This window comes from Desmodus rotundus, chromosome 9, assembly GCF_022682495.2.
Source record: "Desmodus rotundus isolate HL8 chromosome 9, HLdesRot8A.1, whole genome shotgun sequence".
Taxonomy (NCBI): Eukaryota; Metazoa; Chordata; class Mammalia; order Chiroptera; family Phyllostomidae; genus Desmodus; species Desmodus rotundus.
Window position 1 is genome coordinate 105,341,207 of NC_071395.1, and position 15,876 is coordinate 105,357,082.

A 15,876-nucleotide genomic window follows, 5' to 3' on the forward strand; every position below is an offset into this window, starting at 1 on the left:
TAACCCATACAAAAGTGCTCTGTAAGTGGTAAAATGGTGAACATGTATAAGGGACTCTGACCATTTTTCTTCTCGTCTTCCTCAATAGACAAAGTGGTTTTAGTAATGGCAGGGGATGGGCTGACCTTCTATGATGACTCCCAGGCATTAAAATGGCCAGGATGGTCGAGCTCTTTTGAGTTGCTACAGGAATTCCATTCCTCGCTCCACCTTGTGTGGCATAAATACTCAGAAATGTCTTCTCTAGCATAAACACTCTCATTTCCTTCAAGGAAAAGCACTGGGGGGCAATTAAGATTCTGCTGACGCAATGTGAGACTCAGTCACCGCCAAGCATGGAGGTTGAGAGCTGTTGCTAGAGGCAGACTGCCTGGCTCTGAATCCTGACTTCACTACCTAGTAGCTGTGTGACCTTGGGTGTGTTGTTTAACCTCTCCGAGCCTCAGTTCCCCATCTGCAAAACGAGGCTAGCAAAAGCATTGGCTTTATAGAACTGCTATAAGGATTAAATGTGTTTGTGCATGTAACCTTATCTGTAACTTAGTGCCTGGTTTATAGTAAGAGGTCAATGAATGTGACCTTCGATTGCAATGTGATGATGAAGATATGTGGTGAAGAGGAGGAGGAGGAGGAGGATGAAGAAAACAATGGTTGTGGTGGTGGTGATGACAGTGATGGTGGTAACGATGGGCTGTTTAGTTTCTAGGGAAGCTCTTCACACTTCCCCAAGCATAATGGGCCCCTCCACCCAGCATTTCTTCCCAGGAACTCTAACCACTTCACACACGCACACATACACAAACAATGTCTCACGAAAGCTAATGTTATAATTATAAATTACAGGGCACTGGATGTGAACTTGAGAAATACGAGTCAATCATCCTGGGGCCCCATTGACTCATTGCAAGTCACCAGAAGAATCCCTCCATCTCTGAATGACTCACTTCTCGCTCTCCTGAACAAACACAATGCTTGATTACTCTGTCATGTTCAAGAACAACTGGGTTTATTTTGTTAGACAGCTTTGAACTGGTTGGATGAAAGGAGCTATTTAAGTACAAAGGAGGAGGTGAAGGTGTTTGGGCCAAAGGCTAAATTAAGACTAGTCAAAATGGCTCTTTCTTAGGGGGACCCACTCTTAGGTAAGTGCCTCAGAGGTATGTCACCTGTGCCCAAACACCTCCACCACTTGGGAAACAAAGCAGAGGTGCAGTGGAGGGGAGAGGAGGGCTTAACAGCCTTTGACCCTTCTTCCAAAGCTTCCTCCAGTGTCCTGAAGCCTCCCAAGCAACGGTCCTGTCTACACAGACCGTAGCCACCAGGTAAGATTCTGGGCTCAAGGGCAGTTGGAGGCAGAGCAACCAGACCCTGGCTTAGCTTTCTCCACCCCCGAGGCTTGGGACGGTGCTCACTCCCACACCAGGATGGGCTGGATGCAACCACCATCAGCTGGACTTTGCAAATGTCTCAGCAAGTGACTTCGATTCAGAGTGTTCGCAGAGCAGAGAGGAACACAGTTTGTTGGCTCCACTTGAGCATTTGTTTCACCAACAAATAAGACCTAGAAAGCTAGAGTCATAGAATTTGGGGACTAGAAGACACTCTACAGTCATCTCATCCAACTGCATCAGACACTTGAGTCCCCACCTCAACATCCCCACCAGGGGGTTGCAAAGACCCTGCTTGAATGTCTCCAGAGATGGGAAACCCGCAGCCCCCCATCTTCGGCCAGTTGCAATGCTGCTTTCCAGAGACGTGCTGTTCTCGGCCACAGCTGCCTAAAGATGGAGCCTGGGGTCCATGCGTCTATTACCTGCAAGTTTCAAGCCCAGCAGCTGCCAGAAGGACTTGCCAGTGGGGCCTGTGGAGGAGCTTGGGTGGCTCAGTTTGACTGACCCTTTCTAGACTGAAAGTCTGACAGACTCAGCAATCACCACCATTTAACATGTCCAGAGTTTCGGAACACGCAGCGGAAATTCACCATGTCAGTGGTCTGAGGCATTCCTCACCCATGGGACTGATCAGGGGAGCAAGGCCAACTCCTTCTGCAGAGCGTGTGGCCAGGCAGGGGCTCATTCCCCAAATAAGCCCCCTAACCCAGAGGTTCTCAATCGTGAGAGTGCATAGAATCATCCAGACGTCTTGGTAACCAGACTACTGATCCAGAAAGTGTGGGATGGGGCTCAAGAATTTGAATCTTCAACAAGTTTCTGGGTAATGCTGCTGCTACTGGTTGGAGGACCACACTTGAAGAGCCACCACTGTACACCTTCTCCTGTTTAATTACTTTTCCCTTCAAAGCTTCCAGAGCGTGGGCGTTGGACCTAGTTCAGAGAGACTGAGGTTCAAGCCTTGACTCAGCAGCTGGAAATAATAACAGCTGTTCCCTGCTTGCAGGGCTTCTGTGGGACCTTTGGTGACGATGTCTGTAAAGCCCAGCTCAGCGTCTTGCTCAAATTGAGCATGAGATCACAAAAACTGACTTTACGCAGGGTGTTCTGCGGAGGCCCAGCACAACCTCTGGGTAGAGCCTCTCCTTTGCACGAGAACCATGTTGCTTCATTTAGGTAAAAGAGGGGTTTTATTTAGTGTGTGTATCTTTAAAACTCTGTGAATATGGCTCTAAATAGTCTTGAGCAGGTTCAGGGCCAAGGATGTCTCATCTGTGCCAGTTTAGTCCCAGTCGTCCCTGGCTTTGCCATCCCCCAGAACCACCCTAGTGAGCCACGAGCCCTGCTTCTACGGGAACAGCTGGCCCAAGTTGCTCCCAGGAACACTGTCGGCATGGGATGGAGAAACAGACCAGCAGGCAGAGGGCTCTTTTTTGCTGCAGAAGTGAAATTTATTGGTAAAACTAAAACAAGGCTACCTGCCACATCTCTGAGAAACCAGGAAGCAGTGGAAGAAATAAAATAGAAGAGAGAAAAGGAAGCACAGATCCAGGGGCCAGAGCTGAGCTACTGGACGGGAAAGCCCACCAGCAGAGAAGCACCCCCCACGTTGCCTGTCTCCCTGGGACGGCTAAGGAAGGAAGGCTTGGATGGCAGGCCTGGGGGAGCCGAAGGAACATTTTCCATTCTCTGGTACCTCGGGCTGAGGAATATATCAGCATCCAGGCAATGAGCAGGGTCCACAGGAGGCCTGAGGAGGCCTGGAAAGGCAGGGAGAGCAAGTGCTGCAGGCTGCAGGAGCTGGACAGGGGGTGCTGGTGGCTGGGGTCGTGCATGGGTTGCAAGGAAGCCTGCAGAGAGAAAACAGCTGTCTGTAACGCTGCATCGGAAGTACATAAAAAACAAAAGCCTATAGGAACTTTAGAATTGGAGGAACAACAGGATTTTAGACCTCAGAAGTCCCTTTAGAAAGGGGGTGACTTGCCAGAGTCCACAGTGAAGCCGTGGCCCAAGCTCAGAGCACCCGTGTGTACAACGAGCGTTACCTGCCATGTGGAAAGGCACAAGGCAGAGAGAAAGGCAGAAAGGCTGATGAACAAGAGCAGGCCAGACGTTGGCCATGCTCTTAATTTAAACACAGCCCCTAACCTTGTCCCTTATCGCTCAAAGGGCCGTAGTAGTCACCCTGGCCTTCTCACAACACTGCTGAGGGACTGCGTGAGAGTAGGTGCTAGTGCCCCATGCAGTATTTTCTAATGCCGAGTATGAAGATCCCCGCTACTTCTTCCACAGAGAATTTAGTAAAACCTGAACACGCTGAGTTCCCCATATGGTAACCCCTGTGGCAGTGGCTAGCACCTAGGAGAGCACATGGTCAACACAATGGCTGGCATGAGGTGAAAACTCCTGCACACCCTCACATCCAGGCAGCTCAGCAGCTTACTGGGTAGCAAGTCTGTCTTCAAAGATGGCGTCTGCAATGCCACCCCTCCTTTTTAGGTCATTGCCAATAAGAGGTCCCTGCTTTTATACATGACATTGACACAGACACAAGGGGACATACTTGCAGTCCTCGCTCTCCAGCAGGCCCCGGTACGTGGTGATCTCCCCCTCCAGCCGGGCCCGGATGTCCAGCAGCACCTGGTACTCCTGGTTCTGCCGCTCCAGGTCAGCCCGGATCTCCGCCAGCTGCTCCTCCACAGTACTGATCAGGCTCTGCATCTGGGCCAGCTCGGTGCCGTAGCGGGCCTGAGACTCACACAGGGAGTTCTGCAGACAGTCCTTCTGTGATGCCAAAGAAAATGAAAAGCAAGTTAAAAATCATGGATGGATTCCTGCCCTCAGGCTCTGCAGTCAGACCTTGACACCCCAAGACGTTGCCAGGCCCAGAGAGCAGTCCAACTCCCATTAGCGTTCCCCAGCTGGAGGAACTGCCAACATGCCATTGTGCTATGGGTCTTCATCACAGACCTTAGGATAGGTTTGCAGAACCTCCCTCATCTGGGTTAATGTTCGTTCCCTCAGCATCCGCATCCATGACAATGTTTAGTGCAAAGGAAATGAGGTCAAGGTTGAAGCTGCGTCCCGGTCTCTATTTAAGGGGGGCATGTACTGAATCCAGAACTGTTCACGTAAGTGGGAGCCAAGCTGAGCCTTCCATGCATACAAAGGAGCTCACCAGATTGTGCTGCGCCTGAAGCTCCACCTGCAGGGCGTTCACCGTGCATCTCAGCTCCAGGATCTCTGACTGGCAGCACTGCAGCTCCTCAGAGCAGGACATGGCCTGCAGGCCGATGCCCTCCGACTGAAGCACAGTGGATCAAACAACACGGGTCAGTGCACTGACCCAGATGGAAGCGGGGCTCCCCTGCCCCCCTGCTCTGCGGCCCCGCCTCACCTGCGCCTGGAACCACTGCTCCACATCGCGGCGGTTGGTCTCCACCATGGCCTCGTACCGGCACCGCGTCTCCTCCAGCACCCTGCTCAGGTCCACGGAGGGCTCGGTGTCCAGCTCAATGCTGAGCTTATCTCCCAGCTGGCACTTCAGAGTGTTCACTTCCTGTGGGCACAGGAGAACACCCTGCTCATGGGGTGCCCACTGTCCTCCACCCAAAGCCTCAATGATCTCCCACTGTCCGTCACCCCTGGTGATTTCCCTGTGCTCCTCTGTGGATGAAGAACGCACTCCCACCGACAGCCAGAATTCCCCACCTGAGTGTATGAGATAACTGTGGGGCAGGGCCTGCAGAGCTTGCGTCCTGCTCAGGAGGCAGAGACTCATTGCTTCCCCCCGAATGGGCCTGAATTCAGCCCCCAGAAGCCTACACAGGTCACACAAAGAGCCACCCACCTGCTCATGGTTCTTCTTGAGGCAAAGCAGCTCCTCCTTCAGGGACTCCACCTGGGCCTCCAGGTCGCACTTGGCGAGTGTGAGGTCATCCAGCGCCCTGCGCATGCCACAGACGTCGGCCTCCACCAACTGGTGGAGTGAGTGCTCCATCTGGTACCTTTACCAGAGCAGGTACAGAAGTCAGGGTTCAAGTGCAGAAGGGGCCCCAGGACCCAACTGACAGCCATACCCTCACTGGCCTCTCTCCGCAGTCTAGTTGTGAGTTGGCCTTTCCTGGGTAGTGCACTGATGGCCAGAAAGCAACAGGGTGTCCCCCACTCATTTGATACTAGGCACCTAAGATGGACCAGGCAGAGCGGCCAGGGCTGAGGATGGCGGAATGGACACATGGCTGATGACCAGAGGCAGGGGCTCAGAGCGCCCAGGCCATTACAGTGCAGCAGGGTCACTGCAGACCCCCCTCTTCCATTCTCCCTGCTGAGATGGACCCTAGAATCCTCGGATTAGAAGCCAAATGCCAGGACAAGAGGAAGGATACAGCTTTCTTTAGCTCAAGAGGAGTGAGGCTTCCACAGCACCCTGAAGAAGGACAATGAAGTGTGGTGCCCCTTCCTGCCCCCAGGTGGGCCCTTCCCTGGTGGGAGGAACCCTTGGACCTTCAGGAGCCTCCGAAGCGTCATGAGTTGTCAGCACTGACAGCCTGGTCGGGCTGCGGTGTGGAATCGTGTCCTCCCTGAGGCAGCAGTTTCCTAGGAAGTGGCCTCAGGGTAGAGAATCAGGGCCCAAGTTCCGGTTCTGCCACTCAGTAGCCACGTGACTTCTGGCAAGTCACTTCAGTGCCCTGAGCCTCCGTGTCCCCATGAAGAAGAGTCTACCACTGCCCTACCTGCCTCACCAGGCCCTTCTTACAATAGAATCAAGTGGCTGATGATTTTAAATCATGTCGTAAACTATAAAAGCAAAACAATTCTGTGGGTTGCGGGGGGGTGTGGGGGGTTTCTTCTAAGATCTTAGGCTTAATGCCCTCCGTTGTCTCTGGCTGGAACTGTTGGTTTGGGGCCTGGTTGATTACATCGCTGATGTCAACTGCATCTCAAGAGAGAAGCCAGCAGAGACATTTGGCTCCTCCCTCTCCCTGTCCAACCCCAACTCACTTGGTCCTGAAGTCATCTGCAGCCAGCTTGGCGCTGTCGATTTGAACAACCATCCTGTTGTTCTCAGATTTGATGCACAGGATCTGGGGAAAGAAAGTAGGCTCCGTGAGTCACTGTTCACAGACCATCTGTGGCCTCAGGTCAAAGGAAGTCCTGTTGGCTGGGATTCAAACTGCAGCATCCCCTCAGACAACACAAACCCCCAAACATGTATGAGATGCTTGCATGGCGCAGGGCGTGGTGGAGGGTGCAAAAGGATGCCTGTCTGGGGAACCGAGAGGTGGAAGGTAGTAGCAAACAGAACGTATAACAAAGACACTTTTCTTTGGCCAGGTGTGATGCTTAGCAGATATAAACCAGAAGACCTGGAGTCTAGACTAGAGAACAATGGCTGCTTACGAAAGTTTTAGATAAGGTGGGGTCCTTTCCCAAGAAGAAGTCCTTTACACTGGTTAGTCAACCTCCCTGAGGTCTTCTCTGAATCCAGCAAGATTCCTGTGTCCCCCATTCTGACAATCTTTGTCTTCCTGTCTCCACAACTAAGATGTAGACTCTTAAGAAGCATTGACCTGATAGTCAAAGGGGACAGCAGATGAGAGGCCAGTGCCTCTGATGGATGAGAGGCCAGTGCCACTGATGGGTACACACCGGCTCACACAGGACATTAGAACACGCTCCTCTGACCCCTTTCACTGCGCCAGCAGTTAGGTCGCACTGTCCCTGCAACTACAGTTTAGGAATTGTAAGTACGTGAACATAAACTCAGAACCCTGGACAGTCGACTCCTACGTCTCATCCTTTACACACCCCCGTCACCTTCACTGAAGAGATCCTCTTCCCACAATCTAAAAAGCATTCCAGCTGGTGAGGCTTGCACTGCCAATCCAGGCCCTGGACATAGACTGCAAAGGTCAGTCATCTTTTTCTGTAAAGGGCCAGATACTAAGTATTTTAGGCTTTGCAGACCATGAGTCTCTGACATGACTCTGCCTCTACAGTGGCAGCCATAGGCCATGCATCAGTGAATGAGCATAGCTGTGCCAATAAAACTTTATTTATAAAATCAAGCAGCAGGGTGGATTTGGCCCCCTGGCCATAGTTTGCCAACCCATGACCTGCAGCACCACAAACCCCACCTTCTGCTGGAGCTCCTCGATGGTCCGGAAGTAGCACTGGTAGTTGGGGCACATGGTGGTCTCGTGGCATTTGCTCCACTCCCGGATCTTGGTCTCCAGCTCCGCGTTCTCCTGCTCCAGCTGGCGCACCTTCTGCAGGTAGTTGGCCAGGCGGTCGTTCAGGAACTGCATGGTCTCCTTCTCGTGGCCGTTCAGGGTGCCTTCACCGTAGGTGCCACAGATTCCGATGTTGCCAGGAATGTGGCAGGTCCCTGGCAAGGGGCAAGCAGTGTGGCAGCTATGGGGCAGACAGAGGTTGGGTCGGCCCAGAGGGGTCGTCCCCACCCGGATGCGGTTGGCATGTGCCAGGGTGGCCGAGAGGCCCAGGGAGGCAGCCTCGGCCTCTGAAACCTGCCCTCCAAGGGAAGAACTGCAGCAGTCGGAAGTCATGGCACTGAAGAGCTGGACTCCTGGTTTGTCCACGGCTGGATTGCTTGGGACGAAAACCTTCCTTCTCCTCTAGGTCTTATATAGGCCTGTAGTGGGAGTCGGGGCAAGAAAACTGGCATTTTGCTCATTAATATTTATGTTGAATGTCATACGATCACTCGGTTAGTCAGTGATTTTGTCTCCTATAAAGAGTTAATGAGTTCATGAAAGAGGCCTAACCTACACAGGATGCTTTTCATCCGTGCAGAGTCTTAGAAAAGACACTGAAAAAGAGCCCTTTGTTGGGATGCCCACATTCTGGGGCGATGAAGTCTTTCCCTTCTATCAGCTTTTATCTGTGAAATGATCGAGACCCAGACACTCTGAAAATTTCCTCAAAATCTCTGTCACTCCTGTGGTCTTCTCCTACCTTGGAATGTCCTCATCATGGCAAAATCTAAAATATTAGTCCACCAGGCACTCTGAGGAAAGAGGAAAAGCACAGTGAGTTTGTATCAGCAGATATATAGGAAGTATCCAGGGCAGGACACTGCTTGGCCTGCTTGGAGGAGAGGGGGGTTAGGTTTTAATAAGAGAGATAAGAAAATAAATGGCCTAGATATTATAAAGGCAATAGGAGGAGTGTTTTTTTAAAAAAAAATTTTCATACACAAGCTGTGAAAATTTTAAGAAAAGATCACACTGAGAGACCATAAAAAGACTTCACAGAAGAGGGAGCATTTAAAATGTGTTTTGAATGATGGTTCCATGAGGAATGGGAGAGACAGCATCGCTCATAGAGAAGGAAATGAACAGAATCAAACACGTTTGGGAATCGGAAAAGAGCCTGCCTACGTTGGTGCTTACAATGAACACATATACGCCAGCCCTGGAAAGCCGTATTTAGCCTGGATTGTGAGAAGCCTTGAATGCCGGCACCATCCCACATACAGTCTTCAGGTCAAGGCCAGTCAAAGATAAGATCTGCCCCTGGTAGCTGCCTTGCCTCAAATATGAAGAAAAATAGCCAGGTTCCTTACTTTTGAAGGAAAGTAACAGAAAAGAGAAGGAAGTTTCCTGTATAAATATTAGGGGGAAACAGTAGCCCGGAACAATTAAAGAGAAACCTAAATTCTAAATTGATTTGGGTGTTTGAAAACTAAATAACACACTTCCATAACTCATGGGTCCAAGAAGTCAAATGAGAAATTAAAGTATTTTGAACTGAATTAAAATGAGAATACAAAGTATCAAACTGATTTTGGCAACTGAGACTTGCCCTGTCCAACGGGGAAGCACATAAGCACTTTTGGAAGTGGAGGAAAAACTTGGGAATGAAACTGGGTAATTTGTGATTCCCAAGAAATAAAATTACATTCCTGTGTATTGGAGTCTACAGTCTAATTCAGGTGGGAAGTGATTTAGGGTGTCTGTTCTCAGGCACCTCCCGCCTTTCTGAGCATTTCCGCTTATTGGACACTGATGTTCTCACCCACTGAGTCCCTCCTCGCCTTATTTTAAAAGACACACGTGGAAGAACTTTGATCTTTCATCCTTTGAAACTTCTTGCGTTTCTTTGAAATGCTCCTACCTTGATTGTCCATTACTTAGGAGATTCTAGAACAAAATTTGAATTTTCTTAATCCTCAGACACAGTCAGAGCATCAGAAGTTTTATGGCCTCCTCTATTCCTAAAACAAACAAGCCAGTAGCCAGTTGTTTAATAAGCCCTGGAAGAGGGCAGCCAGCCAGCTTCCAGACTATGCTAACGAAGACGAAGACGCTCCTTTGACCCCATTCTTAAGATGAATGAATTCACCAGGAGGGCAGTTATGCTGGCTCAAAACATAAAACACCCAAGCCAAAGGGGATCTCAAAGTCCTCTAGTCTAGGACCCTTTGGCAGTAAATCCTTTCTGATAACCTCCCTCTAACTAGTTGCCTGGACCACCATTTTCCAGGATGACTCATCCCGTCCTTGGCCACCTTGGCCCCGTGGCTCACAGTATCCCAGGCTTTGTGCAAGGTGGTAGAATCAAGAAATAAATAACAGCCAGTGTTGCCTTCAGAGACTTACAGCATAGGGATTATTAGAAAGTTCTTTATGCAGAGACAAATCTACCTCCTTGCTCTTTTTACCTATTGTGTTCATGGGTTCTTTTATGCATTCATTTAACAAATATTTATTGAGGACCTACCTATGCCGAGCAGGCACAGGTGCTGGGCACTGGTGATGCATTAGCAAGTAAGTCAGAGTTTGCCCTTTATTTAATTTACATTCTCATTCTACCCCATGGGGTCCCAGAGAGGATAAATCCAGTAATTCTGCCTCGTGGCAGACCTTCGGCTCTTTGTGACTGCTGAGCGATTTCTCACTCCTGGTGGGGGAGGGGAGGGTATTTCATTTATTTATTTATTACCTGTGCTCTTACTTGAATGGAGATCACACTAAGGAATTTTTTCTTGTTCATCTATTTCCTATGCCTCCATGGAGGATCAGCTGTGCAGGGTCAGGGTGGTGGTGTTCTGTAGTTTTTTCTGGTTTTAATTACATTTTATTGATTATGCTATGACAGTTGTCCCATTTTTTTTCCCTTTGTCCCCCTCCTCCCAGTATCCCCATTCCCTTATGCAATACCCCCCGCCTTAGTTCATGTCCATGGGTCCTGTGTGTAAGTTCTCTGGTTTCTCCCTTTCCCATGCTATTCTTAACTTCCCCCTGTCTATTTTGTTCCTGCCGTTTATGCTTCTTGACCCCTGCACCTTTTCCCCGTTTCTCCCCCTTCGGCTTCCCCCTTTCCCGTTCCCAGCTGGTAACTCTCCAAATGATCCCCATACCTATGATTCTGTTCCTGTCCTGGTTGTTTACTTAGTTTGTTTTTGTTTTCATTTTTGTTTTTTAGATTCAGTTGTTGATAGTTGTGTTTGTTGTAATTTTAATGTTCATAGTTTTGATCTTCTTTTTCTTAAATAAGTCTCTTTAACTTTTCATATAGTAAGGGCTTGGTGATGATGAGTTCCTTTAGCTTTACCTTGTCTGGGAAGCATTTTACCTGCCTTTCAATTCTAAACGATAGCTTTGCTGGACAGAGTAATCTGGGTTGTAGATCGCACCTGTTTTTCATCACTTTGAGTACTTCTTGCCAGTCGCTACTTGCCTGCAAAGTTTCTTTTGAAAAATCAGCTGGCAGTCTTATGGGAACTCCTTTGTAAGTAACTCTCTGCTTTTCTCTTGCTGCTTGTAAGATTCTTTATCTTTAACCTTTGGCATTTGAATTATGATATGTGTTGATGTGGGCCTCTTTGGGTCCAACTTGATTAGGACTCTCTGTGCTTCCTAGACTTGCATGTCTATTTTCTTTGCCAAATTAGGGAAGTTTCCTCTCATTATTTTTTCAAATAGATTTCCAATTTCTTGCTTTCTCTTCTTCTTCTGGTACCCCTATGATGCAAATGTTGGGCCTATTGAAGTTGTCCAGAGGCTGCTTATACTGCCCTCATTTTTTTTGCATTCTTTTTTCTTCCTGTTCTTCTGATTGGTTGTTTATATCTTTCTTATGTTCCAAATCATTGATTTGATTCTTGGTTCATCCACTCTACTGTTATTTCCCTGTAAATTGTTTTTTATTTCAATTAGTGAGGCCTTTGTTTCTGATTGGATCTTTTTTATGCTGCTGAGGTCCTCACTAAGTTCCTGGAGCATCCTTATCACCAGTGTTTTGAACTCTGCATCTGATAGATTGCTGATCTCCATTTCAGTTAGCTCTTTTCCTAGAGTTTTGATCCATTTTCATTTGGGCCATGTCTCCTCATTTTGGCAGCCTCCCTGTGTTCGTTTCTATGTATTAGGTAGAGCTGCTTTGATTCTGTGTCTTGGTAGTGTGGCCTAATGTAGTAGGTGTCCTATAGGATCCAGTGGCACAGCCTCCCCTATCACCCAAGCTGGGTATTCAAGTTGTGTTTTTCGTGTGGGCTGAGTTCACCCTCCTCTTGTAGTTGAGCTTTGGTTGTTGTTGGCAGATCAATGGGAAGGATTTACCCAGGCTGGTCAGCTACAAGATTGGCTGTGTCCTCTGACCAACCTCCATCCTCCATGGAGGATCAGCTGTTCAGGGTCAGGGTGGTGGTGCTCCAAAGTGATCTGTAGTATCCACTAGGTACGCCTGCCCTGGAGTTTCCTGGGTGGTACAGGCCAAAGTTAGCCCCCACCTGTGTTTTGCCCAGATCCTCCCTTCCTGAGCTATAAAGCAACCTGAGAAGGCTGCTATTTGTGCTGGGCTTGGAGATTCCCAGGTGAAGCAAAGCTGTGAAACTAATCTGGTTGCTGCTCGTGCCTGGCCTGGAGCTCATTGAGGCCAGCTGCTGCTTGTTTGAGAGGATTTAGGAAGCTGTGAAGTGTGAGCAAAGACCAGCTATTCATATGGAAAGGCAGCTTGGGTGGGTCTGTAAGTTGGGTGGCACAGTCTCTGGGGATCTCCAAGGTGGGTCAAACAGTGTTAGCCCACCTGTATGGCACTAGCCTGCTGGCTCCATGGCTCTGCAGGGGAAGAGCTCAGAAAAGGGACAATGGCCTCTGCTCACCCCAATGCCAGACACTTCAGCTTCTCCCACTATGTCACTGGTGCCATTCAAGCTGCCGCCCCAGCACTGGAGCTCAGAGGGAGTGAGTCTGAGTAGGTGAGTCTGTGTGGGGGTTTATTAAGAAGAACTGCTTGGGGCTCCAGCAGTTTCTTCCGCCGACTCCTACTGAGTTTTGCAGCCAGAAGTTATGGGGACTTATCTTCCTGGCACTGGAACCCTGGGCTTGGAAGCCTGATATAGGTCTGGGACTCTTTTTTTTTTTTTCCTTTAAGGTGTGCACTTTATTGAACTGGTCTCAAGTCAGTGTACAGGGAAGCCCTGGCTGCTCCCCACCTCAGCCCACTCCCAGGGGACCAAAAAGCCTTCATACATCTCAAGTTGGGGACAAAAAGGGGGGCCACGATGGTTGACCATTCAAAATAAAACAAAAAGAACAAGTATTAAGGCGAAGATTTAAAAATTTGGATTACATAATTTACACAAAAGCAACGCTATCACCCTCCCCTGTGTGGACTCAGGCGGGGACTGGCCCTTCTTAGGGAGAAGTGGGTGGCTTTAGAGCAGGCAAGGGACTTCCTTGTAACAATGCATCTCACGGTATTTGGAATGACTATTAAAAAATGAACAATGTACAATCAGTCAGGTCTGGGACTCTCTACTCCCAAGATATCCCTCCAGAATTTTCATCCACCACATGAGGGTGAGAGACCTACCTGTTCCACGTCTGCACCCCTCCTACCAGTCTGGATGGATGTGATTTCTTTAATTCCATAGTTGTCAGACTTCCATTCAACTCGATTTCTGACATTTCTGAGTGGTGGTTATTCTGTATTTTAGTTGTAATTTTGATGTGGTTGTACAAAGAGCACAACCACATGGCTTGTCTGCCTATGCCGCGATTTTGACTGGAAGCCTCTCATTCCTGGTTCTTTATTTAGCATGGTTCTAAGTCCCCTTGCCTGCCATCCCGAGGACATTCCTCTGAATATATTCCCCGTAATCCTTACCACCCTTAAATGGGGCTTTAGAATAAAATGTTGGAAGATTTTGTATTAAGAAGAGGCCAGTAGATGTGTACAGATTGTACAGGTGCGGGCAACATTCACTGAGGCGGGGCTTCCTTTCATCAGCGACTTTGTCCCGGCGACCTACTTTAAGCGATCCAATATTCATGAGCTCTTAACACAGCGATGCCCTCTCGAGTCTCCACGGAGGGTGCAGAGATGAATCAGAGAAATCCCCCCTTCTCAAAAAAACGAGAACATCAGAGATAGGCCATGTAACTCAGAGGAAGGAGAGGTCACAGTGTTAGGGATTGAGAGTATCAAGGAGACTTGATCTGGAACTTGAAAGATTGGCAGGAGGAGGCTCTTACTAGCCACCAGCAGTGCCCATAGGAAGGAAGGGATGGAGGACAGAGGTGTTGTAAAAGGACTCTATAAGGCTGAGAGATTTGCTGTATATGGTAGACCAAAGAAGGGAGGGACACACCAACATGTCCTTGAGGCCACCCCTGGGTTCCTGGGACAATAATGTGATGGGAAGGGAAGCTGAGAAGTCAAGGCAAAGAGTTGGCTCAAGGGAGAGAAGCGCAACTCAGGTTTGGAGAGTGTGAAAGGCAGTGGATGGGACTGCCCACCAGGGGGTCAGAGATAAATGCATGGAACCAGGAGACAGCAAGCTGGGCTGTTTGGACAAAAGGAGAAACTCTCCTGAGCTGCTAAGGTTTCTGACACCTGCAGGCAGGTAGAGAGGTGAGTTAGCCCAGGGGCTCATACCTGAGCAGGAACCCTGATTCTCAATAGAAGAATGACCTCAGAGGGGTGTGGCATTGGGAATCTTCAAAACAGGGAAGATATCTTGGATAGAAGGAGTGTCTTTTGAAAACAAGCACAATCTATATTCTAAATGAGGTATCTTTTAATCATAAAATGAGTTTGGTATTTTAAAAAAATTTTAATCCTCACCTGAGGATACATTTACTGATTTTTAGAAGGGTGTTGGGGGAGAGAGAGGGAGAAACCTCAGTTGGTTGCCTCCCATATGCACCCCAACCTGGGATTGAACCTGCAGCCTTTTGGGGTACAACGTTCCAACCAAGTGGGCCACCTGGCCAGGGCTGGTATTTATATTTCTGAAAGTTAAGACATTAAGTGAGATGGTGAGGGATTTTTAAATACTCATTAAATGAAAAGCCATGGATGAAAAAAAGATTGGAAAGATGAGCTTGTGAAGATTATTGTAAGGGGTCATCAGTAGGGACAAATTTGATTTTGTTCTTAGGAAGAGGACAAGGCGGAGCCTTAGGTATCACACATAATGGACCACACACACGCACACACATGAACTAGTATATAAATTTAAAATGCTCCCATTCTGGAAAGCCCAGAATTCCACCTTGATTTTCTTGGCTTCCCGGCATGGACAGTGGTGGGAGCAGAAGTAGGGGTCCCTTCCCAAAGCTCTGTCAGTGGCTGCCAGCATCTGCCCCCAGGGGCTCGTGGCCACCCACCCTATGCCTTTCCACTTTGCTGGGACTTGAGGAAAATTGCATTTAAAGTCAAAAAACATGGTGGGTGGAGAAGCCTGAAGAGACCAAAGTGGAAAGACATATTATAACCAGCACGTTGGGAGTGCGGGGTGGTGAACTGAAGACTAACGGGGTTTGTGCGAGGTGGCTCAAAACTAGACCTGTTCTCAAGCCCAGGCAGCAGACATCTCAGGGGGAAGAAAATAATCAATCTGGTTGAAATTACTGTGACCAAAGCAAAACCAGATACCATATCATGATGCAGCCACGCCACAGAGGGGACCTCGACGTGCAGGTGGGAGAACCACCCTGACGAGGAGGAGTGCTTGGGAATATGGGGCCAGAGGGAGCCCTGAGCCCTCAGGCTATAAGAATAAAACCACAAGGTCCAAGTGCCCTGGACCAGCCACCTGCCAGCCTCCCTAGCCCGCAGTCCCACCTGTGTCTGAGTAGCCTTTCCTGCCACACCTAGTAGCCATGGGGGTCCCACAGTGAGAGTTTATTCAGGGTGTGACCTGGCCAGGGAAGAGGGGGACAGACCAGACTTCCATGGCCCTGGCATAGGAAGGGGTCTTAGCCACTCCTTAAAACATGACTCTTGGAGCTTACTTGATAGGAGGAAGCCCAAGAGCCCAATGGACATTCCTGTCCGCTGACCACCCGAAGAATACTTTATTAAAAATTTCAGCTAGGCCACTTGGAGTGCGAAATTGAACTCCCATAAAAACAGTGGATGGTTTTCATGATGGTTTATAAGTGGATGGGAGTATGGACCAACTTCCCAGCCACCAACATGGGAAAATGTGGTCCCTGGTGCTACTAATGGG

General features: G+C 48.9%; 1 protein-coding gene across 1 annotated transcript; it reads right to left on the bottom strand.

The window, feature by feature from the left end:
• Positions 1-2,824: 2,824 nt before the first annotated feature.
• LOC112298850 (keratin, type I cuticular Ha7-like) lies at positions 2,825-7,960 on the bottom strand. The gene is made up of 7 exons (XM_024553971.3): positions 7,532-7,960; positions 6,396-6,478; positions 5,242-5,398; positions 4,789-4,950; positions 4,570-4,695; positions 3,955-4,175; positions 2,825-3,241 (listed from the first exon to the last, which is right to left on the bottom strand). Exons 1-7 carry the CDS (start codon positions 7,958-7,960, stop codon positions 3,106-3,108), a joined length of 1,314 nt encoding a protein of 437 aa, XP_024409739.2. The 3' UTR covers positions 2,825-3,105.
• Between the last annotated feature and the right edge of the window lie 7,916 nt (positions 7,961-15,876).